This window comes from Balaenoptera acutorostrata, chromosome 1 (assembly GCF_949987535.1).
Source record: "Balaenoptera acutorostrata chromosome 1, mBalAcu1.1, whole genome shotgun sequence".
NCBI lineage: Eukaryota > Metazoa > Chordata > Mammalia > Artiodactyla > Balaenopteridae > Balaenoptera > Balaenoptera acutorostrata.
This window is the reverse complement of record NC_080064.1, coordinates 166,972,500-166,997,541: the sequence shown is the minus strand read 5'-3', so window position 1 is coordinate 166,997,541 and position 25,042 is coordinate 166,972,500. Positions and strand designations below refer to the sequence as shown.

The 25,042-nt window shown below is 50.8% G+C and overlaps 1 protein-coding gene across 2 annotated transcripts in view; it reads right to left on the bottom strand.

The window, feature by feature from the left end:
* Nucleotides 1-1,174: 1,174 nt before the first annotated feature.
* STUM (stum, mechanosensory transduction mediator homolog) overlaps nucleotides 1,175-25,042 on the bottom strand; it is a 58,646-nt gene continuing 34,778 nt past the window's right edge. Inside the window, exons 2-4 of one of the 2 annotated variants that reach the window (XM_057536171.1) lie at nucleotides 5,744-5,923; nucleotides 2,289-2,297; nucleotides 1,181-1,215 (exon numbers count right to left, since the gene is read on the bottom strand). In XM_057536171.1, coding sequence (XP_057392154.1) covers nucleotides 1,181-1,215; nucleotides 2,289-2,297; nucleotides 5,744-5,923 — 224 coding nt within the window. Of the gene's footprint in view, nucleotides 1,216-2,288; nucleotides 2,298-5,743; nucleotides 5,924-25,042 lie in introns of both variants that reach the window. The other variant, XM_057536167.1, reaches the window with a different exon arrangement.

Here is a 25,042-nt window from a genome sequence, read left to right as displayed (position 1 = left end):
AAAGGACCTGACCGTCCCTTTGCAACAGGAGAAATCCCTGTGTAACACCAACAGTACCACCTGAATGCATCTGTTTGCAAGAAGGATTTTCAGAGAGAGGGCCAGCACCCCATACAGTTTGTTGTTTTTTTTTTCGCGATTCTAAAACCGCCAAAGCTCTCAAATGGTGAGTTTTCTCCCATAGCTTATTTAGTGGCAAAATCTGACCTGTACTGAGGTAAGGCTATTTACAGTTTTATTGATCCTAATTAGTCTGACTATTCACATGTTTCTCTGCAGAAATGGTCGCGCGTTTGATGGTGGTGCGCTGTCCAGACTCGGCCGGGCTGTAAGGAAATGTATGGCAAATATCTCTTATTCTCCTCCTCAGATGCAAAATTTGTCACGTCAGAGACCCATTCAGCCCCAAGGATTTCAGGAAAAGGAGTGTGGACCCCAAATGGTGTTAAGTATAACGGGGAAGGCTGCCCATGCAAGCCCGGGTTGGTAAATTTGTGAATGAACATCCGGCAATTCCAGCAGTTTCGCCCCGGGAATAGAGCCACTGCCCTCCTTCCCAGGGAAACAAAGGTCAAACACACCCAGGCCTGGAGATTTCAGGGGCGAGGAGGTGAGGGCTGCGATTAGGGTCAGCAGACACCTGCGGGGATCCGTCCCCCTGACAGCTGAGGGCACAGCAGGCCTTTCCACACTGGGCTGGAGTCTGTCCATCCTCACTCCCGCTGCCCCCAGGAGACCAATCTGGCAGGGGTTGGGCACCCGGAGGAGGTGTCCACTGCAGTCCTGCCCCTTGACGAGCCCTGCTCGTCTGGACGGGGCCACTGCTGCCTGGACTGGCGGCCCCTTGCGCCCTCGCTGTGGGCAGCGGGTGACACGAAGCAGGCCGAGCCGGGGTGCTCCTGCCTCTCTCTAGGCATTCCCATCTCCATCCCACTCCCCACCCAACCCAGATGCCCTGTGTGTCTGCACTACAGGGCTGTCTGGAGCAGCGGGAGGAGTTGGTAGCCCTTAGAGCCTGCTGAGAAAAGCAGATGCGCTTTCAAAATAAATAATATTTTTAAGTCCCCTCTTTCCACTCCAAACCCGGGAAGCGGCAGAAGAGAACGTGTGAAGACCCCGTGCCCGCCTCTGCCTGACGTGGCCCTCCTGGACACTGGGCTTCTCAGTGGCTCGCCCGGGCTCACAGCTGCTGTGGGATGCCCTGCTCCTTGTAGCCTGTAAGGAAGAAGCAGAGGAGAGATGGTCAGACACCCACATCCCTCAGCACTTCTCCAGGCGGTGCCCCCAGACTAGAATATGCTAGAACTTCTTCACACAGAGGTGTAAATGACTGCCAAGGTCATTGGCTTTTAATGGGAAACAAAGGGATGAATGGAGAACAGTGGATCTTTGGGTTTAGTGGGGGATATATGAGAGGAGGGTGTCTGCTGCAGATCTGGTGGGGCTTGGAAGGTTATCACTGTGCTCCTGAATCCACACCCCTGAAGCTACTGCACAAAAGTGGCCGCAGCTGACTGGCCTGCTGTGATTTCCCAATGCGGAGCCTTGGGAGAAGGTACCAGGCAGACTTCCCCAAGTGATGGGCATCTGGTACATGTGGACCGAGAGGAGGAAAGAATTAAAAAGGAAGACAGCGTACAGAAGGCGGGAGCCAAGCATGCGTGTTCCATCAGCTGGACGTCTCTGACACAGGCCAAGGCGATTGACGGCTTCGAGCCTTTAAAGCCTTGGTGATGATTACGAGGACATGGGAAAAAATTGACCATTGTTGATATCAAGGAACTGATGGTAGTTTATTTGAGCATGAAAGGGTATTGTGGTTTTTGTTTTTGTTTTTTAAAAAAAGACATCTACTGAAATATTTAAGGGTGAAATTATAAGTCTGGAATTTGCTGAGTGGTTACCCCTGTTAGCTGGTAATTCAGCCCACAGAGGAGCATCAGGGGACTTACATGTAGTTTTTCTCTTTATTTACCAGATATTCATCAAATTTAGGTGTTCGGGGTAGAGGAAGATGTAGGGAGTAATAGATGAAACCAGAGTGGCCATGAGCGGATAATGGTTAAAGCCAATATGTGCGTTTAGGGACTCGTACTAGACCTTCTACTTGTGTCTGTGTTTAAACATTTTCCAAAATAAAAAAAAAAAAAAGAAGCTTCTGAAAATAGAAGCTTGTTGACCAGTTGGGAGCGGGGGTGTTTGTGTGCATTGGGGGTGCGGGGCAGGGCAGTGAAGGGGAGGCCCCAGGCAGCCCAGGCATGAGGCTTGTCATCCCCCAACAGACTCACCTTGGGAAACTTTGGAGCAACACAGGGGTATGAGGCAGCATGAGGAGGAGGAGAAAAAGAGAAAGAGAAAACAGTCTGAAAACAGAGGCCAGAGGGACTGCCTGAAATATAAAAAGAGGGAGAATGCACAGTGGGGCCCAGGAGATGGAAGCGGGCTGTGGCCAGTATTTACGGTGACCAGACACTGCGGCCAGCGGCCAGCCCCAGCAGGCGTGTGGACTTGGCTGCAGGAGCGCACAGAGAGCGTGCTCCCCTCCCTGGGGGTCACACTCGGTGAGACACTGCCAAGAAGCTCTCTCCCCTTCCCTCCATATCTCAGCCAAGGCCGCTCTTCTGCTCATCTCCTGCCCCTCACTCTTCTTCCACCCCCAACCCATGTTTGTCTTGAGATGAATTCTGGATGGATCCCAAGAGGGACGGGTACAGGACAGGTTTAACTGTGACAGCCTAAAGATGTTGAAGTGACCCATCCTGGCCCCAGCCCAGCTCTGTCTGAGCCATGGGGTTCGCCTTTTATGTGGACAGGAACCACATATATAAAACCTATTGCTTTGGGAAAGACCCAGGTGGGGGATGGCAAACAGACTTTATCTTGCAGACATCTTGGATCCATTGATAGTGACCGCCTGAAGCCCTGTGTTAAGAACATGTAAGACTATTCAGCAGGAAGTGTCATGATTGATTAGCAATGTCTGTCATGGGTATGGCAGTAGAAAGAGGCTCTAGTACAACTACCAAATATTTATTGACCCACAACCAATACAGGCTGTTGTTGACTGTTATTTGTTATTATTAATATAAATAGAGCAGCGGCCTTGTAAGTTCCTGATTTTAACTTTTACTTTGATCTATATCTCTCTGATTCCCCTCTTAGGAGGTTTTTCTTGATGGTACATTTCTTGATGACACCCCAGGCAATGCCAGGTAAAAAAAATCACCCTGTATTGTTATAATTGAAAAGTTCCCTTCATTTTCACAGGGTGGGGCTGGAGTGACACCAGAAAGAACAGCCCCTTATCCAACTATCTACCAGGACAAATAAGTCAATTGTGGCTATTCTCGCCTACATAGTCATCCTGGGATACACACACTCCATTGTTGTTTGGGGCAGTTCCAGCCCACAGCACCATCTCAACAGTGGCAATTACTCATCCTTTGAGGGTGGGCTTACTTTTCGGAGAAAGGGCAAAGGCACCCCTTGCTGAGATGGGTGAGCAAGTCTGGTGGCCAGGTGGGGTAAGTGGGTAGCGGTGAGGTGTGTTGGGTTTTCTGGTGCAGCCCTCAAGTGCATCCCCCAAACAGTGTTCTAAAAAGTCTGACACAAAGACAGCATGCCTGGAACCAAGGAGGTGACCTACAGTGAAAGCTTGGATTGGGGGGGAAGAGGGTAGGAAGGGTGGGGAGGTGGGTTCCAGCACTTGATTAGCCTGCAGCCCAAATATGGCCCCAACACCAGCCACAGAAGAGGGATTTCTGCTGAGTCAACAGCTAGGGTGATGGAAGGTGAGGAAGTGACAGGTCCCCATCTGCCCTTCTCGGGTCTCTGTTTCCTCCTCTAGGAGGTGACAAGGGGAGTTCTTGAAGCTATCTCTAAGATCCAGACCCTGTGGGTCCTGGTATCAAGCATGACCAAAAAAAAGGAATACCAGAAAGCCCTAGGGATCAGATTAGGCATCAACACATTTATTGAGACCCACCCTGTGACACAGGCTTGTGCCGCTGTAACAGGAAATTTCCTTACTAACATACCCCAGTGCCTGGCCAGACAGTTGTGTGATGAGGAGATGATGCAGTAAGAGGGGTCGGGGCTCATACTGGGTGGAGATGGGGCAGCCGTCACAGGCTGTCCATCTGCCGCTGAGGAAGCCTCTGAGAGCAGAGGCCCCTTCCAGTTTCCAACTGGGACCAGGGTCCGGAGCTTACACAGGCCTCTCGGGAAGCACCCAACTTCCCTGGGAAATTGTCAGACTTGGCTTCTCAGGACTCACGGGATTACAGGCAGCACTTCTGTCCAATTAGCGATGTTCTGCACCCTTCCCCACAAATGCAAGTGGTCCGTGGACAGACCCATGGGGCGAGGCTCCCATGAGGGGCCTGCCTTGGTCTCTGCCTGCTCTGCCCACTCACCGACGTCCTCCCTGACAGCAGTCCCTGCCCCGAGAGCTGCTCTCCCCAGCAAGGAAGGACTGTCTTCTGACTGCTCCTCAGCTTCTGCCTGCCCAGTGTCCCCCTCCCTCTTCTCTGGCGCCCCTGTTTCCCAGCTCTAACTTTGGGATGCCCTGGCAGTCCAGCATCGCAGGCGGGGGGGGAGCTGCTTCCAAGCAGCCTGTCTGACCAATCTACGGGCTCTGCCGAGCTCGCTCAGGCTCAGGGACCTGCATTTTCTCCGGCCTGGTGGCTTAATTGGTCACTGACCCGAGCCTTGCTGGGCCCTGGCATCTGTGTGTGCCCTGAATCTGGGATCCTCACAGGATCCTGAACTCAGACTGGGTCAACTAGGAATCATTCTAGATCATTCTAGAGCCCCCGACCCCTGGGCTTCCCCTCCTGCTTCTGCTGTCCTTACCTGGCACAGCTCACCTCTGGCATTGACATTCCACCTGCCAATGGTTTTGTCAGGTGTAGGACACAGTAGGAGCGCGGGGTGTGGGGAGAAGGGCAAAGGGCCTGAGGAGACGTGGTCCTTGTTAGTGAGGAACTGAGGCCTAATGAGGTAGACAGAACGTGTGACAATACAGGGAGGGACATGCACAGGGGCACAGGGTGACGAGCGCGGCTGCTTAAAATAGGTGTCTGTTTTAAGATCTCACTAGGTTATTTTTAAAATGTTAATCAAGTCTTCTCTGGTAGTTTCATGTCGGGATCAAGTTTGTGTTAAGTGACTGGTGAAGGTCCACTGCAGACAAATTAGGAAGAGCAAGGCTTTAGCATCAAGGAACAAAGAGCTTAGTTTAAAAGAAGTTGAAATGATGCTGTTCTAGTTGTAAAAAAAAACAGTTACAGTGTTTCCTGCGGGCAAACATACCCAGTGGCCTTTTCCTTCTTTCTGGAAACGGCATGATGGAGGTACAGGGGACCCGAGCTCACGCGGGCCACACCCCCGCTACCGCGGTTGTCAGCCGGGCTGTTTCTGAGCTGAACAGGGGGCTCCCTCCCTCCCTGATTCACGCCCTTCCCCTCCGGCTCAGGTCTCTCAGATTCCCTGCAGGCCTCGGGGCTGGGCATGCGGGGAGGGTCCCGGAGCCAGGCGGCCACGGGCACTAGTGAGCAGGACACAGGTGAGCCCTGGGAGGAGAAGCGGGCCCAGGCGTGCAGATCGCCCTGCGCAGCCCCCATGCCCCGAAGGATCGCAAACGCCCAGACCACCCTGGGCCCTGCCCCTCCTCCAGCCCTGCTCCCCGCCTGCCGGCCCCGCTCCGGCGCCTCCGGGAGGGGTGGCGCCGGCGGCTACTCACTGGCGAGGATGACCATGTCCATGCCCCAGAAGATGCTCATGATCCAGCCCACCATGACGATGGCCGTGAGCATCTGGATGAGGGCCGCAGCGATGTTCAGCCAGAAGACGCAGCACACGTGCCTGTCCGGGAGGTCAGTGCGGGCACCACACAGCACGGTGAAGGCCGAGACGAACGTCCCTGTGAGAGGCCGGAGGGGACAGCCTTCTGAGGCCGCTGGGAGACACAGCGGCACGTGTGCTCATCACTAGCCTGGGGCCCAGCGGTTCGCCCTCCGGCAGCTCCGAGAGAGCGGCCTGTGTGGCACCTTCCCGCTCAGACCACCTCTGCTGCCCGTACTGGAGATGCCAATGTACCAGCCTGGAGGAGGCATGGCCTGGGGATGCCAAGGACCCAGCACAGTCCTGGGGCCTCTGGGGGAACACAGATGTCACATGACAATCGGGCCCTGCCATTAAGGAGCAACGGTGCAGCCACTTTCAAGGACAACAGACAGCGGGTGGAAAGGGCACCAACCTCATGTGGCAAAGATCCTTAGGGCCTAAGAGTTCAGAGGTAGGAGCTGCTGCCACTGAGGTGACACGGAAGCCACCCACAGGGTAAATTCAGGAAATGACCCCCAGCACACACGCTGATTGCGGATGCCAGCAGAGGGGACAGAGGCCAGGGCATATCTCCCAGAACCCTTCCCTGAGGGGACGCCCCCAAGCACCCCAGACCTGAAAGGGGAAGGACAGAGAGCCCGAGATTTACTGAGCAGCCACAAGGCACAGAGCAACGTGGTGGGTGTGTCCAGGGTCTTTACCTCGTCCCAAACTTCCCAGAGCCCTGTGGGTAATATTGCTACATTTACTGACATTTCTCTCCAGCCAGGCTTTTTTCTACACAGGCTCTAAGCCCCTCAGTGACCCTGCAAGGCAGCTGGCCTTCCTTCTATTTGTATGAGTTTCCTATGGCTGTTGTAACAAGTTACCACAAACTTAGTGGCTTAAAACAACACAATTCTGGAGATAAGAAGTCTGAAGTGGGTCCTCAGGGCTGGGTCCTTTCTGGAGGCTCTGGGGGACAGTTGGTTTCCTGGCCTTTTCCAGCTTCTTGAGGCTGCCTGCATTCCTTGGCTCGTGGCTGTGTCATCACAGCCAGGAGCTGCACATCTCCCCTCTCTGACCTCAGCTTCCATCCTTACATCTTCTCTCTCTGACTCTGATCCTCCTGTCTCCCTCTTATAAGGACCCTTGCGATTACATTGGGCCCACCGGATAATCCAGGGTAATTCCCACATTTTAAGATCCCTAACTTAGTCACATCTGCAAAGTCCTTTTTACCATGTAAGGTACCATATTTGCAGGTTCTGGGGACCAGGGTATGGACATCTTCGGGGTGGGGGGGCCTCCTGCCCACCACACTATCTTACATATTGTATTAAGCAGGTGTTTCTGATGCTTTGATATCTGGGGCCTTGCTGACCCTGGAGAGACCCCCTCCCAGAGCTAGCCAAGTCCTAGAGATGCTAAATGACTTTCTTACGCAAGCCAACCGATCCAAAGCCCACACCCAAACTCCTCCTTTATGGACTCTCACACTCTGGGTGAGTCCCCCCTACCCTAATCACCCAGAGCCAGGTACCAGACCACTAGGGCAGCCCCTACACGCCAGAGACCACTGAAATGATTCAAACTAGCCAATCCTAAACCTGCTTACCCTGTCTTGCCTTTCCTTCCCATGGAAACCACAGTAAAGGCTCCTCCCCACGTTTTCCCCTCACTCCCTCTGCCTCCTAACTGTGCCTTCCTCATTTGCCACCCCCAAAGTGCGGTGTGCCCCCTCCTTTTAGGAACTGTGAGTAACAAACTATCTTTCCTGCAAACTATTATATATAGAATGGATAAACCACAAGGTCCTACTGTAGAGCACAGAAAACTGTATTCAGTATCCTGTGATAAACTATAATGGAAAAGACTATGAAAAAGAACATATATATGTATAACTGAATCACTTTGCTGTACACCAGAAATTAATACAGCATTGTAAATCAACTACACTTCAATAAAAGAGGAATGTTAAAGAGAAAAAAACCTGTCTTTTCAGTGGCCATAGTTTCCTGATCTGTTGGCCTCACCATACCTCACTAATAATAAAATCTACATTTTAAAGCACGCACACACACACAATCAAGAATTAAGTATCTTGCCCAAGGTCACACTCACAGGTGGGCATTGACCCCACCGCTGTCTGATGCTGATGGCCATGCTCTGTCATCCTGACCTCACAGGTGGAGTGACCTGGGAAAGCAGGTCCAGACGAGAATGCAAGCCACTTGGGAAATCAGCCCGTGATTCTCATGTTCCTACTTCTCATACTTTCTGCTCCTTGAGGAAACTGCTGGGCAGGCAGGGGTCGGGGTGGATGGAGTTGGGGGAGCTTTGATTTCCCCCCTCTCTGCACCCTGGCTTCTGGCCCTTCTTTGCCCAAACCTGGTGGCTCCTACTGGCTTCCAAATGTGGCCTTTCCCTCAGCCCACACACTCATGCCTCAGATCCAAGGCCGACCCCTGAGTCCACCAGGCTGATTTCTGATCCCAACCCTGCCCCGTCCTCCTCCTCATCCGAACAACTGCCACTGCTTGTGAGTGTTTCTGCCTCCTGAGTTACTGAGAACTCCTCTGAGGTCCCAGGTGGCATCCCATCCACCTTTCTGCCCCCAGCCCAGCACAGTGCCTGGTGAACAGCAGGTGGGATACAGGGACCCAAAGAAATGCAACCAGTGTGACGTTCATCCTCAGACCACCTGCATCATCACCTGCAGTATTTGTTTAAAATGCAGATGCCTGGGTGTCCATCTGAAAGCTGGATGTCTAAGGGGTGGCCCAGGAATCTGCATTTCTAAGCAAGTTTCTCCTTCCACTCAAATAATGATAATGCTCACTAAAGTGTAATTACCAAGGGTTCAAGTTCAACCAAACAGATTCAAGATCAAGATTCAAGTCTAAACAGCCCCTCTGTGTTCCTGACACAGCGCCAGGGGTGGCCCTCTGTGAGATTTGGGGAGGCAAATGCTGTTCTCCCACTCTCACTAAATGGACAGTCCATTTTTTTTTTTTGGTTTTTAAAATTTTATTTATTTATTTATTTTTGGCTGTGTTGGTCTTTGTTGCTGCGCACAGGCTTTCTCTAGTTGCAGAGAGCAGGGGCTACTCTTCGCTGCGGTGCGGGGGCTTCTCTTGTTGCAGAGCATGGGCTCTAGGCGTGCAGGCTCAGTAGTTGGGGCTCACGGGCTCTAGAGCACAGGCTCAGTAGTTGTGGCGCATGGGCTTAGTTGCTCCGCGGCATGTGGGACCTTCCCAGACGAGGGCTCGAACCCGTGTTCCCTGCATTGGCAGGCGGATTCCTAACCACTGCGCCCCCATGGAAGTCCCGTGAATGGATTTATAATATAAAAACATCGTTTTAACCTATCCAACCAGAAATTTAAAAAATGATTTTAGCACCCTTTCATATGAAGAGGTGTTAATTACTTTAAATGAGTCTTCTGCTAAAGAACGAACCCTCTCCAGCAGCGACGGGTTAGCTCTAACTTATTGCATGAGCACCAACCACGAGCCCGTGCTGGGCCCTGGGAATACAGAGTGCAGCAGGAGGTGGGGCTTGGCTGGGTCCCACGCCAGGAGCTCACATTCTGGTGGGGACACTGGGTCACAAAAGGAACAGTGACGAATCTTGTTTGGTTTATCAGGAAAGGCTTCACAGAAGAGAACATGAAGTGGGGAGAGGTCTGGAAAGCTGACGGGAAACAATCAAGGGGAGGAGGAGGGGAAGAGCATCCCAGAGATGACCCAGTGTGTCCGTCCGGAAGCTCAGAGGGTGGCAGGGGACTTTGAGGGCACAGGGAGCTGAGCATAGGGTGCGGCGTTCAGGGCAGGGATGAAAAACGGGGCTGGAGGCGGGCAGGGGTCAGACTGCAGAGGGCCCCGAGGGACTTGCTGTGGGGCCTGACTTCCTCTTCTAGGCAACACGTGGCCCCGGGAAGGGTTTCAATGGGGAATCACAGATCAGGGTTTTGACTCCCAAGGGGAGGATGGGGCAGAAGGGGTGAGGCAGAGGCTAGGAGATGAGATGAGGTGAGGTGGGCAGGGAGGCATGGCAGCGGGGAGGGGAGGGGGAGAAGGACCCCCAGGAGGGGAGGGTGTCCCAGGGATTGGGGGACCTGCTGCATGTCGGGGAAGGGAGAAGGGGGCACAGGTGTGTCTGGGTGTCTGGTTTCCCACACTGTGTGATGAGGGTGGGGCCACGATCTAGGTGTGGAGCCCAGAGAGGGTTGTGCCCATGGGCTGCTGAGCAGAACCGAGCTGGAGACAGGGGCTGCGGGTAGCGCAAGTCACCAAAGCGAATGAGGTCACCCGGGAGGGCATGGAATTCAAGGAAAGATCACTGAAAGACCCAGGGGGATATTAAGACCACAAAGGGGACAGAGTGGGGCCAATCCGAGAGGTGAGGGACAGTGTCCCAGAAACAGAGGCATCTCAGGGAAGAGAAGCTGGTGGACAGGGTCACTTACCGCAGAGATGGAGAAGGGACAGGTGGGTCCCGGGTCTGATTAGGTCACGAGCAGCCTCAGAGGGGGGCTGAGAGGATGATGAGGAGGGAGCAGGATGTCAGAGGTTTGAGGGGATAATGAAGTGAGGATTTCAGAACACAGGCGAGGACCACTCTCTCAAAAGTACTTGGGAGAAACTTCAGCTTGTCTGTCTGCTGAGGAGAAGCCGCCAGAGAGGGGAGAGAGTGAGGACATAACCAGATAGAGGGTAAGTGGGTGGCGAGGTTCTCGACAAGGTGAGAAGGTGAGGGGTGAGGGGGGGTCTACAGCAGATTTCCCAAAGCGGTTTGCACATGAGAATTCTCCAACTGAGGTTCATGCAAATGCAGGTTGCAGAGCTGCACCCCCAGACCACCAAAGGCACAGTGACGCATCCAGGGATGGGTCCAGGGATTGCTCGTTTGAAAGGATGAAAGAAACAGTCCCCCAGCTGATTCTAACTCACAATCAGGTTTGAGAATCCTTCTCCGAGGGGCGGAGAGACTGGCCTCCTGGATACAGAACCGGAAAACCACACAACCTTGTAGGAAATTAGTCCGTGATTCCGGCCTTTCACTCTGTCCCACAGCGTCCGCCACGTGACCCGGCGCTGAGTCAGGGAGATTACCCTCTGCAGCAGAGGCAGGGGCCTGGCCATAATGCTTCTGGGGGTGTCAAGGCCCGGCCAACACTAATTGGCACTAAGGAAAAGGATGGTAATGAACTGAACTGTCAACCACCAAAATCAGTGTGCTATAAGACACCTGCAACTTAGGCATGGACATGTGCTTTGCGTGTCCTACAGGATCCTGAGGGAGAGAGGAAGGTGGGAGAAGCCTGAGGAGGACCCCACCCTCACCGCACAGAGATTTACAGCAAAGACCCCCAAGGACTTTGCAGCCATAGCCCTCTCTGGCCACCGTGGCTCTGCCGAGGTCACTGGCTTCCCCGAGGAGCTCAGGGCTCAGGCCCCACGCACAGGCAGTGGGGAGGGGAAAGCATCCCTCCACTTCCATCCTGGATATCCCAAAGGGTCCTGGGGGAGGGCTCCTGGTTCCCCCCCCCTTCTGTCAGGCGCCAGAAGAGAAGCAGCGCAAAGTGGGCTGGCGGTCTCCCGTCAGGAGAGGGGCTGGTTCTGCTCCATAGGATGGAGCCTGGGGGCTGAAATCGTCCTTCATGAGCCCCATCAGGTTCAGCTTGTCACATGACTCACGTGGGAGAAGTAGGAGGTTCTGGGCTCGAGGCGGGGTCTCAAGGCCTCTTGAACTCAGGGGGAGAAGGGCAGAGCTGTCCTCTGAAGAAGCTGCTCCCCAGAAAATGCGCTCCCCTGGGACAGAGACCAGTAAGTCCAGTTGGATCCCAGCCAACACCTGCAGCTGGCTCTGCAGTCATTAAGATGTGCTACTCGTCAGCGGCCGAGACTTACACCTGGACCCCCTCCATCATTCCTCCAGGGAGGGTTGGTTGAGCACAGCTCTCTTACCAGCACAACCTTGAATGTGAGCTTCGGGGGACGGGAAGGAAATGTAAGGGAAGGCTTGGCCCGGACTTCACAGCCGATTTGGAAGGAAAAGCCACACCATACAAAACACGTCCCACTGCTGACTGTGTGTTCCAGTTCACAGCCAGAATAAGATAAATGGGAGATCACGTTCAGGGTCAAACTCAGCCTATGAAATTTCAATTCTCAAACCTGGATGTGGGGGCATAAGAAGCAATGGAGATTGTGCTAAAAATACACCTTCCTGGGCTACACCAACCTGAGATTGTAATTCAGTGGGTCTGGTCATCATCTTTTCATCGTTGTGCAATCATTTCAACGGGAAATGGAAAAGGAAAGGAAAAAGAAGTGACTATAAGTTCACAAATGATTCTGGACAAAAGCCCTAGGAAGACAGAATCAGGATAGTTTAAAAGTGCCCGTGACAGCCACTATGGAGAACAGTATGGAGGTTACTTTAAAAAATAAAAATAGAACTAACATATAACCCAGCAATCCCACTACTGGGCACATACCCAGAGAAAATCATAATTCTAGAAGACACATGCACCCCAATGTTCATTGCAACACTATTTACAATAGCCAGGACATGGAAGCAACCTAAATGTCCGTCAACAGAGGAATGGCTAAAGAAGATGTGGTATGTATATACAATGGAATATTACTCAGCCATAAAAAGGAACATAATTGGGTCATTTTTAGAGACGTGGATGGGCCTAGAGACTGTCATACAGAGTGAAGTAAGTCAGAAAGAGAAAAACAAATATTGTATATTAACACATATATGTGGAATCTAGAATAAATGGTATAGATGATCTTATTTGCAAAGCAGAAATAGAGACACGGACGTAGAGAACAAACGTATGGACACCAAGGGGGGAAAGGGGAGGGGGTGGGATGAATTGGGAGATTGGGATTGACATATATACACTACTGACACTACGTATAAAATAGATAATCAATGAGAACCCACTGTATAGCTCAGGGAACTCTACTCAATGCTCTGTGGTACCTAAATGGGAAGGAAATCCAAAAAAGAGGGGATATATGTATACGTATAGCTGATGCACTTTGCTGTACAGTGGAAACTAACACAACATTACAAAGCAATACTCCAATAAAAATTATACTCCAGTAAAAATTAATTAAAAATAAAATAAAAGTGCCCGTGGCCTAAGTAAGCCAGGGTCGGTCTGCAGAAGATAAGGTCTTGGTCCTGGATGGGGCTCTGCATGCTCCTTCTGTCATCCTGGCTCCTGTGGTTCTGATTTCTTAACAGACGGGGCAGAAAGGGGAGAGGCTTTTGGACACTGTGTGTTCACATGTGCTTGTGGGAAGGCACTGTCTTTTTTTTCAGCTTGGTAACTCGAACAGAGTCTGAGGGGGCTGTGCTAGGCGGGCAAGGAAGGCACGCCAGACCACTGCGAGCGGGACCTCGTGCGTCTCAGAGAACGAAGGGTATCGCTGTGAGCCAAAGGACAGTCAGCCCAAGGTCCAAGTCTGTGGAGGTCTGTGAGGACGACTGTGTCCTCATCCAGAAAGTGTTTTGTAGACCCAACACCATGCTTCTCATGTCCTGGCCAGCAAGGAACTTGCAAAGAGGAGACAAATTATAAAACCAAGAGAGAACAGTGCAGGCAAAACATGGACAGTTCTAGTATTTTCGTCATCCTGACCACCCTCAACGTCTTCAAAACAAATCTGCCTTGTTTCTTCAAAACAAAGCTAACTGCATTCCTCAAGAACAAAACAAAAAGGCCACATACTTAATGGGAGAAGATATTTGCAAATGATATATCCGACATGGGGTTAACATCCAAAATATACAAAGAACTCATACAATTCTACATCAAAACAAAAAGAACACAAACGACCCAATTTAAAATTGCACAGAGGAACTGAAGAGACATTTTTCCAAAGAAGATACACAGATGACAATTTTCCAAAGAAGACATACAGATGACACATGAAAAGATGCTCAACATCAATAGTCATTAGGGAAACGCAAATCAAAACCACAGTGAGATATCACCTCACATCTGTCAGAATGGCCATCAATAAAAGGCAACAAATAACAAGTGTGGGTGAGGATGTAGAGAAAAGGGAACCCTCATGCACTGTTGGTGGGAATGTAAATGCAGCCACTGTGAAAAACAGTATGAAGGTTCCTCAAAAAATTAAAAACAGAACTACCATACGATCGAGCAATTCCACTTCTGGGTATTTATCTGAAGAAAATGAAAACACTAATTTGAAAAGGTATATGCTATGTTCATTGCAGCATTATTTTCAGTAGCCAAGGTAGAGAAGCAACCTGTGTCCATCAATAGATAAAAGGATAAAGAAGATGTGGTATGTGTATACATACATACACACACACACACACACACACACACACACACACACAGTGGAATACTACTCAACTATAAAAAAAGAATGAAGTTTGCCATTTGTAACAACATGGATAAACCTAGAGGGAATTATGCTAAGTGAAATAAGTCAGACAGAGAAAGACAAATACCGTATGATTTCACTTATATGTAGAATCTAAAAAAAACCCAAAACAAATGAACAAACATAACAAAACAGAAACAGAGTCATAAACACATAAAACAGAGTCTGGTGGTTGCCAGAGGGGAAGGGGTGGGAGAGGAAAGAAATAGGTGAGGGAGATTAAGAGTTACAAACTTCCAGTTACAAAATAAATGAGTCATGGGTATGAAATGTACAGTGGGTAATACAGTCGATAGTTATGTAATATCTTTGTATGGTGACAGATGGTAACTAGACTTATCATGATGACCATTTTGAAAGGTACAGAAATATCGAATCACTACGTGGTGTAACAGTCACTAAAATAGTGGCATAGTACTATTATACTTCAAAAACAAATAAACAAACACAGTTGCAGAAAAAGAGATCAGATTTGTGGTTACCAGAGTCAGGGGATACAGGGAAGGGCAACTGGATGAAGGGGGTCAAAATGTACCAACTTGAGGTTAGTTATAAGATAAATCAGTACTATTTATGTAATGCAATGTACAACATGATAAATATGATAAACACTGCTCTATGTTATATATGAAAGCTGTTAAGACAGTAAATCCTAAGAGTTCTCATCACAAGGGAAACATTTTTTCTATTTCTTTAATTTTGTATCTACATGAGATGACGGATGATCACCAAACCTACCAAGGCGATCATTTTATGATGTGTGTAAGTCAAACCATTATGCTGTACACCTTAAACTTATATAGTACCGTATGTCAATTATATCTCAATAAAACTGGAATAAAAATATATTTAAAAAATCTGCTAGTGTCTTTGCCCCATAGATCCTGGACCAGTGGCAAAAGGGTTTGTGAACTGTTCTCTCCATTCCAAACAGCACAAAGATCCCTAATGAGGTCGCAGCAGCCCATCAGAAGGCGGCTTAGAAGTGTTTGGTTGGAAGCTCATCATTTTAGTGCAGTAACTGGGATTCTCTCCTGCTGTTAGCATCTCCTAGGGGACGTTCTATTCACCTCTGATCAATTAGAGACAAGAAAGTGAATTTATTACGACTTAAACCTTTCCGAGCATCAGTTTCATGGAAGAAAAATAATGAAGGGTGGACAGATGGGCCTTCTGTAAAGAGAAGGTGTAAGGTACCTGGGACCACTTCAGCATTAGCCCCAGCTGCTACCCCACACCCAGTGCCCCCTCTCCTCTCCCCTCTCCTTAGTCGGAAAGTACCAGCTCGGAGTACCCTCCCTGTATTCCTCCCTGGCCCTCAGGCAATTGCTGAGGAGTCACATGGGGACCCGAGGATTGAGGAGCTCGGAGAAAGGCAGCCAGGAAGAAGCCTTCAGATGGATAAGGGGGGTTGCAAGGGAGACCTCGGCAGGTAACAGTCCTGGGTCGAGACCACAGCCATGAAGGGGCCTTAGATTTTCCAACTGAAAAGGCTCCGTGGCTTAAAGGAAGGAGGGCAGGGAGTCCCTCTGGCTGTCACTAATAAATCTGTCATCCTTCCTTGGAGGGCAGAGAAAATGAGACCAGCTCCCTCCTCCGTCCCTCTTACTGCCTCCACCATGACATGAGGCTGATTATCCCGCGGAGGGGCAGGTTGACTGGAGCTGATAATTAATTTTCATGGCACTGGGCATTGCATCAGCTTCCCTGTGGTTGTGAGCACATCTCCTCTGCCCTCAGCCTCCCCTGCCACATCCTTGACGCGCTCCAATATGTGCCCCCAGCCCTAGACGAGCTGCAGGACAGAACTGGACACCTTAGGTCTCTCGGGGGCCCCAGAGAGGCCCCAAGATCTCCCCGGGATCTTAAGCCTGAGCAGAAATGTAACCACGTGGAATTTCTCAGTTCCCCAGTTCTGAGCCTTGTCAGGACAGATTCTGGCTTAAACGGCAGAGGGTAAACTGAGGAAGTGGGGATAGGACCAGGAGGGCGGCTATGTAATGACCAGGGCTAGGAGTGTCCCGGCCCTCAAGAATCTCACAGGATGGTGAGAGAGAAGAAGCCACGGAACACAACTTGTGTGGTCAGTCCTGGGGGACAGGGCAGAGGCAGGGTGACCCCACGTTACAAAGGGGGACTCTGGCGTCAGAATTCCGGCTGCCCCCCCAGAAGCCTAGACAAATGACCTAACCTCTCTAGACCTCAGTTTCCCCATCTATGAAATTAAGGTAATGATAGTAGCCTGCCTCATAGGGATGTGAGGACTGAATTCGTGCATGTAAAGTACTTGGAACACCCTCATGGGAGCAAGGGGAGGGCCCTCACCCCGACCAGGGAGACCCAGAGTCTTCCCCAGGAGGCAATGTTGGAGCAGAACCCTGAAGAATAAGGAGTTATTCTCAGTGAACATGAGTGAAACTGAAGATCTCCACGAATCCTGCTCTCCCAGCGGCTTGTAGCCAATGGGACTACTCTTCACTCCACCTAAAAACAAAGTTTACTACAATTGCCGAGTTCACTATGTCAGCCTCATGGAGCCGGAGGCTCGGTACGAATCATATGCCACGGTACCATGCAGCCAGTAAAAATTATAGTTATGATAACTACGCAGCAAGCCAGGCCAGTGCTTTAGGTGAAATTACAAAAATAGTATGTATACTGTGCAGAGGACTATTTAAAAAATATTTACTCTGTGGACAAGGATTGGAGTGTATCAAAGCAAAATGAGAACTGTTTTGCCATGGCAGAATTAGAGGTAGCTTTTTCTCTTTGTTCAAAAACAAATTCTCTTTTCAGTTAAAAAAAGTTTCAGGCACCTGTCAAGATCCAACTCTGCTGTCCGCCAAAGAGCATCTTACTGGTGACAGAGAAAACCATGTGGCAGTCAAGCAAACTAGGGGACAGATGGAATGCAGACACCTGACACAGAAAATGATGCCATGTGACCATGTAAGGGCTGTGACAAAATCCCCTGAACTTCCAGGAACACCTCTGGAATGCAGCCCCCAATCCTAGGGCGTCTTTCCCACTTAGGCAGGCAAAGCCAGGCTATCAAGCTAAATGCGAGGCTTGGGCTCACCTGCTGGAGGTGGGATGAGAGGGAGGATGCTTCAGGTTCCTGTTTGGAAGCCAGGAAAGGACTCCAGTCCCCAGACACCTGGAGGAGCCATGGTGGATTCATTTAGGAGGCCACATGACAACAAGAGCAGAAAAGGAGGTGGCTGGGCTGAGCTGGTACCCCAGCCTCCCAGAGGACTGGGGAGGAAGGAGGGAGGGAGGCAGGAGGCCTGTGTGGGGCTCGTGCTCAGATGCTCCCTGTCTGGCTGGGGACTCCCTGCTGGCCCAGCAGACACACCTGCTCCTTCCTGGAGCTGTGGCCTGCAGGGTAGCCCATGTGTGCTTCCGTGACAGGGACAACTTCCTGCTGGGGCTCCTGGAACTAGGCTCAGGTTGGCTCTCTCCAAGCAGGGCTGACGTTGCACCACGTTGGCACAGGAGCATGCCACGCTGGCAGAGAGGGGTTGTCAGTTGTGGTCTTTATTTTGGAAGTAAGTAACTCAAACAGGCTCAAACGACACAGGGATTTGCTAGTTCACATAATTGGAAAAGTCCAGGAAGGTGGTGTGGGGCAGTGGTTAGGCATGTAGGCTCGAGGGTCAGACTGCTGAGTGTGATTCCTGCCTATCATTTACTGGCTGTGGGAACATGGGCAAATTACTCTGCCTCTGGAGGCCTGTCTCCTCATCAAAAATTTGTAGACCTATTTCCTCATCTGTAAAGTAGGAGTTAAAATAGTACCCTTATCCAGGGCTCTTTGTAAGGCTTAAAAGAGATTACACATTTAAAGTGCTTGGAACATACTAAGTCCTTAACTGCTGTATGCTGTCTTACTATTAATAAGAATTCAGGATTGGTTTGATTCCATGACTCAGTGATTCAACAGGGACCCAACATCTTCCATCTCTGCTGTGTCTTCCATGGTATCAACTGTATCGCAAGACCAACTTCCCTCATGGTGAAAAAATGGTTGCAGCAATTCCAGTTTTCACATCTACATACCACTTGTCCAGAGAAGACAGAACATTTCTGTCCCAGTGGTCCAAGCAAGAGTCCTGAGATCTACCTAGATCGGACTGTGTAGGCCACATACCCACCCTTGAACCAAAGATTTGGCAAAGAAAGTGGAAGGTACTTACTGGCTTAAGCAATTGGGCCCACTCCTGGAGATAGAAATAGGGTCAGATTTCCCTACAACGCCCAGATTGCGTGAAGGAGGTGTCAATTCCTGAGTGAAAATCTTAGTTTGTGGGGGGGAAGTGAGAAGAGGGTAAAATGAGGCTGGTAAGTGGTCTGTGATGTTTGCTAACAGAAGAGAAATGTGTTACAAAATCCAGCAGAGAAATGACACATTGGACCATCATTTTCTAAATGGAGGTGTGGTGATTTTAAAAGATCGCCCCAAATTCTTTGACACTCTTCCATCAAGAGGTGGGGTCTAAATTCCTTCCTCTTAAACTGTGCTCTGTGGCTGGCCAGCAGGATATAAGAGAAGTAACACTGTGCTAGTTTCCCAGGTCAGGCCGTAACAAACTGGTACTTCCACTTCCTGAATCTCTACCTTCGTACTCTTACACCCAGCGTGCATGCTGTAAGGAAGCCCAAACCAGCCTCCTCAAGAAGCCACGTGGAGAGGTGTGTAGGTGTCCAGCCAACAGCCCAGGTGAGATCTCAGCTGATGGCCAGAATCAGCCACCAGACATGTGAATGAAGATGCTTCCAGATACGTCCAGTCCCCAGCCATCAGGTCACCTTGGTCTTTGAGTCTTTGCAGCTGAAGCTCCAGACATCATGGAGCAAAGATAAAATATCCCCAGTGTGTCCTGTCCAAATTCCTGACCCACAGAACTGATGAGCCTGCCGCAAGGCTTTTCTCACACCACTAAATTTGGTGGAGTTTTGCTGGACAGCAATAGATCATTGGAACAGGGGTGTCACTGAGCAACATGTCAGTGGTGGGGAAGGAAGGGTAGCAGGAAGTGGGCCAAGCTGTTTGGTTCTTACAGCGCTCATTTACCACCTGACTCCAATCCTAGAGGACCAGTTCTACTTGCCCCCTGGGCACTGGGTGCCTACTGCCATCCTCCACGCCAAGCTAGCACAGCCGCCAACAGTCAGGGATTCAGTTAGGACAACACCACCCTGGAGCAGTGTTACTAGAAGTGCTCAATACTGTCAAAACACAGGGCTGCCGGCCACCTATGGTATGACCTTTGACCCACACAACTGGAGGCGGCCGCCGGGGACAAGAGAGGCTCATTTGCCCTGTAGCTGGGCCACTCTGACTTCTGTGTCTCCTGGACAGTGAACTGATGCCCTTGCCTCCCCCTCCAACCCCCTACTCCATCGAGGACCCCGGGGCTATGGGGAAAGAGAGAGGAAGGGGCCATGAGGAGGGGCTCCCTGAGGACCGTGCCAGGTGGACAGGGACAGACTAATAATTCACTGAGAAGGAAGAAGAGACAACTGCTTCGACTGTCCTTTCTGCCAGATACGTGTGCTTGATGTCTACAGAAAGGTCCTTTCCCGACCTTCCTACGGCCACGTGTATAACCGTTATTATGATTCTGATTATGGATCTATAATGTATCGAGCATTCGTTAGAGGTTAACATTTTACTATATTACCTCACCCGGTTCCCACAACAAGCCACGTCTTTATCCTCATTTAACAGACAAGACCTGGAATAAAAGGTGCATTAACCAACTGTAGTCAATTGCAGAAGTGGCCCCGATTCTCTATTCCCTGTACCCACGTCCTTCGCCATGTGATTCAGCACCTCCTCCCATGAAAAGAATCTGTTTCCCCACCCTTTGAACCCAGACTGGCCTTGTGACTTTCACGGGCCGATACATGTGCTAGAAGTGGCATCGTGCCAGTTCTGGGCCGAGGCCACAGGGCAAAGCGTTCCTTCACCTGCTCTCGCGGAGCTCCGGCCAGCCGCCATGTGACCAAGTCTAGCCTGTCCGCTGGGGGATGAGGCCACGTGGAGGAGACTCCAGCCCCCCAGCCATCCTGGCTGAGAACCACGCCCAGCCCTCCTGAGCCAAGCCAACATCACAACCCACGGACTAAGTAAATGGCTGCTGTTTTAAGCCACTACATCTTGGGGAGGTTTGCTATGCAGCAAAAGCCAACTAAACACCAACTGTGCCTGTTTTCAGAATCCAGTGGCCGCCAGGAAAGGGGAACGAGAGGCCGGAAGACTGGAGGCCCTCAGCTCCATCAAGAGAACAGGAGGGAGGGGTGGACTCAGGCTTTGGCTGCAGAACCTATCCTGGGACCTGAGAAAGCCTTTTCAGAAAATAGGAGCCAAACAAAATTGGTCTGGCTCCCCATGGATTGCCCTCTAGAGGGACCACCTCTGGGGCAGCCTGTACTTGCTGATTTCTTAAAGGGGCCAAGAGAAGAATGGATTTGATAAACTTACTTATTTCAGGAAAGGACCAAGAATTAAAACCAGCTGTCCTGATGGAGGCCTTCCCTCAGGTCCGGGAGGCTGGGACCTGATCCCTATAGGACAGGGGCTGCACAGCTCTCCCAGCTCCAGCCTCGGTATTGGTGGAGCTGGGGCAGCACCCCTGGGACCACGCTTCCAAGAGGAGGCTGGGAACTTCCACTGTGGCTGCAGGGTGACTCAGCCGAGGGGCCCACAGGGGAGGGACGCGGAAGCTGGGATGCTCAACGGGGCAGATACACGAGTGGGGAGGGAGGGGAGGGCAGAAGCTGGGTGGTCTGCAGTTGGAAATGGAATAAAAGAAGATTTCAGTGGAATCCCAGTTGCGAAGGGGACATCTACATTACTACCCAAGGAGACTGGCCACGGTCAGTCCAGAGAATGGCTCTGCCCGAGCCATTGCAGCTTCTCGGTGACCCGAGGGCGCCAGGCTGGGCTCAGGAGGGAACTCACTAACGGGTGGTAAGTCTCCCAGCACCAGCTCCTCCCCGAGTGCCCGGCCTCCTACCCACCAGCCGATTTTGCTAGTTTCCTATTCTTCTCCCCGCCCACAAGCTGGCTGTCCGTCCGTCCGCCCCCACCATCTACTCCGCTTACACTCCCTCCCGCTGTACAACCCACCTGAACGCTCCAGCTCGGAGCCCAGGTGGTGTCACAAGCAGCCCACGCTCCACCCGGGCACCACGGACCTCCGATCACCGCTTTGTCCTATTTGCAGGTAGATCGCTCACCACGGTGCAAGGCCTTCGAGGGCCCTGGCCTTCCCTGGTCCACCTTTGAGGCCCCTACATTGCCTAGAAACATAATTGGCACATAGAAGGTACTCAAGTATCTAACGAATCTGAATGGAGCACAATGAAGACAACTCCTGGCTGGAGAGCGGCCCCAAGAAGTTACACTCTGCCCCCCACACAGGCTACAAGCCCTTCGAGGGGTGCAGCCAAAAGGTAAGAAAGCTGACTCTGAACCCAGCCTACTTGGGTCTGAGCCCTGGCTCTGCCCCTTACCACCTGGGTGACCTTGGACAAGTCACTTAACCTCTCTGGGCCTCAGTTTCCTCATCTGAGAATGAGAGCAATAATCTCTACTGCTCTGTGTTGTCATCGACATTATAGGAGGTGTTTGGTGCTTAGGACAGTACAGGGCGCCCAATAAGTGCGATGGAAGTGTGTGCTTTAACTACTAGAACACTAGAAAGAGGGTTTGCATTTTACTCCCCTTTATCTTCCAGGCACTGGTGCGATGCCTGGCACGTGGCAGGCCTTTAGTAAGGGCTTACTAAATGAATAGATCTCCACAGAGGCATCGGCTAAGGCCTGAAGATCTGTGTGTCTACAGAACTGGGCAAGATGTGTTTGTGGGTTTCTACATCTCCACTGGGCTCCCATCCCACACCCTGACCCGCTTCTGTGGTCGGCACACAGCTCACATTAAAGCAGTGCCCTTGCGGGACCATCAAACCGAGGAGACGGATCTGCTCTTCCTGGTCCCTGCAGATGAGGGATGGCCTGAGGTCCTGGGAAGACAAACCGACTGCCTGCACATGCTCCAAACCCTTGGGCTGTTTAGGAAAGGCCGCATGGTAAAGGAGAGCAGAGTCACATCCCGGCCTCCAGCCCTACTTGGACACTTATCACTCACTGCAGGACCTCGGCCATCACTTCCCCTCTCTAAGCATCCTCCTACTCCCGGGATGGTTATTATTACTGATGTTATTATTATTGGCACCCAGCAGGATTCAGTCCCCAGGATGTTTGATCTGGGCACCACTTTGCCTTCTGAAATGGAAATGACCCAGCTTCTTGGGGGCTGTGCAGTCCAGGAAGTAGCTCTCCACTCTCCCTGCAGGCCTGGCAGGGTCGGAGAAGGGGACAGGAAAGGGACAGAAGCCTTCGGGGGACAGTAGCCCTCGGGGGACAGCCTGACAACAAGAGACCAAAGCCCTGTTGAGAAGGAGCTCCATGCCCAGCATAAGGACTTTATGTCCCAGAGCGTCCCACACCCTAAAGTGGACACAAACAGACCCAAGCGCACATCAAGGAAAATGTCCTTAAAGAGTTTGGGGGACCATAGCCCCCTCCCCCGCAATGAAATGGCAGGAACATTTCAAGATATGTGAACAATTATTCCACACAGAGAGCACGCTTCCTTCCCCGAGATGCCGTGACTGCTTTGCACCCACACTGTCAGGACAGGATCTCTGCAGCAGCCCCTCAGAGCCCACACCAGGATTCAGACTCCTGGGTCTTGGTCACAGTTAACCCTGATGGAAGTCAGAATACTTGGCTCAGTCACTCACTTTATTCACCTCACTTGGCTGCAAATTGGCTCTTTCCAGAAACTAATTTCACCCTCCTTGGGTGTGCTTTCTGGGAATGATTTAGAATTTTCCAAAAAATGTGCTGCCGACCTTGAGAGCAGATCCCCAGGGCATGAGCTTTTTCTGAGCAGCGGCAGCCCTGCTAAGACCGATGACACGCAGGACAGGAGGATCGCCCATAAATGTGCGTCTTGTAGGTGAGAACTTCTTTCATGTCCCAGTCACCCCCTCAAAGGTGACGGCGTCCAAAGGCAGAGCACACAAGCGTTGGTTAAAAACAAAAGCCTCTTCCCTTACGTCCCTTTCCGGTGCTTCACCAGTGGGGACGGGCAACGGGAGGTTTGGATGCCGGAGGGCAGTTGCTACCTTCAGCATCACCAATCTCATCTCTGGAGGTGAGATTAGAGCAGAGTCAGGCCTACCCTGCACTCCTAGACTCAGCACATCATCTGCTGCAGTGTTGCACGCCTCCTCCACAGGGCTGGAGGAAGTAGGTGCAGATGGAGAGAGGCATTGGCACTTATGCAGACACCCTGGTGGAACGGCAGGCACACCAACCAAGGTCCTGGGGCTAGTCCGGGTGCATGGATAGTGCAACTGGATTTGTTACATTATATCTACATGTACAGTTAATGGCAGGCTCATGTCATTCTTGAGGTTGGTAAATTGCCCTGTTGTTATGCTTTGTTTCCAAAGCACTTCGAGGGTCTAATCGAGGAACATAGCTACTCGGAGATGGTATCTCTTGGTATGCTTTGGGCTGAATGTGACACAAAGCCAATTCAAATGAGCTTGAGCGATATGAAGTGTGTATCATCTCAAATGATAGGAAGTCTAAAGCAGCTCAATTGTGTCCCCAAGGGCCCAGGCTCTTTCCGTACCTGCACGGCCACTCTGAGAGTTGGCTTCAACCTCAGGCTGTACACAGATGGCTGTGGCAGTTCCAGAGATCTCAATCCAGACATGACAATGTCTGCAAGAGTAAAGATAACCTCTTCCTGTGGCCCTCTTTCAGGCTTGAGGAAACATTTCCCTGATTAATGATCATTGAGTCACCTGTCAATTTCTGAGCCAGTCACCCATAAGAGAGTTGGAATTATAAGACTGGCTTGGACTAGTCATCTTGGTGGAAAGGGTGCTGGGAGTCAACCTCCCTGCCCACCACACACAGCCTTTACCTGAGAGCAGTGGGCCTCTCTCCTTTCTCCTCCTGGGCACACCTCTTCCCAGGCAAGCAAATCAATCCCAGAGACTACTACAGTGAGATGTCACAGCTAGACATCTAGAGAGTCCCTCAGAACAATCACTGCATTTCAAAAATGCCCTACCCAAGTGTGCATCACTGATGAATGGATACACAAAATGTGGAATATATACAATGGAATATTATTCAGTCTTGAAAAGGAAGGACATTCTGACACGTGATACGACATGGATAAAACTTGAAGACATTATGCTAAGTTGAATAAGCCAGTCACAAAAGGACAATTACGGTATGATTCCACGTAGAGACAGAAAGTAGAATTGAGGTTACCAGGGGCTAAGGGAGGGGGAGTGAGGAGTTACTGTTTAATGGATACAGAGTTTCCGTTTCAGATGATAAAGTTCTGGAGAGTGGTGATGGTTGCACAGCAATGTGAATATACCTAATGCCACGGAGTGGTACACTTAAAAATAGTTAATCTGGTCGATTCTATGTGACGTATATTTTACCACAATAACAAAAGTAACTTTTGGATCTCTCCTAACTCACTAGTCGGCAGCCTCAGTGAGAGGTGAGCCTTTACCGGGACGTACACACCCCACACGGCAGCCACTCGGGAGCCTTGATCCTGTGTAATGTCTCCATGTCTCAATTTAATTTCATCACGGCTCTTAGAATACGGAAAGAATCTTTTTTTCTTCTCTGACTTGAATGCCACTTTGATTAAAGAGGTC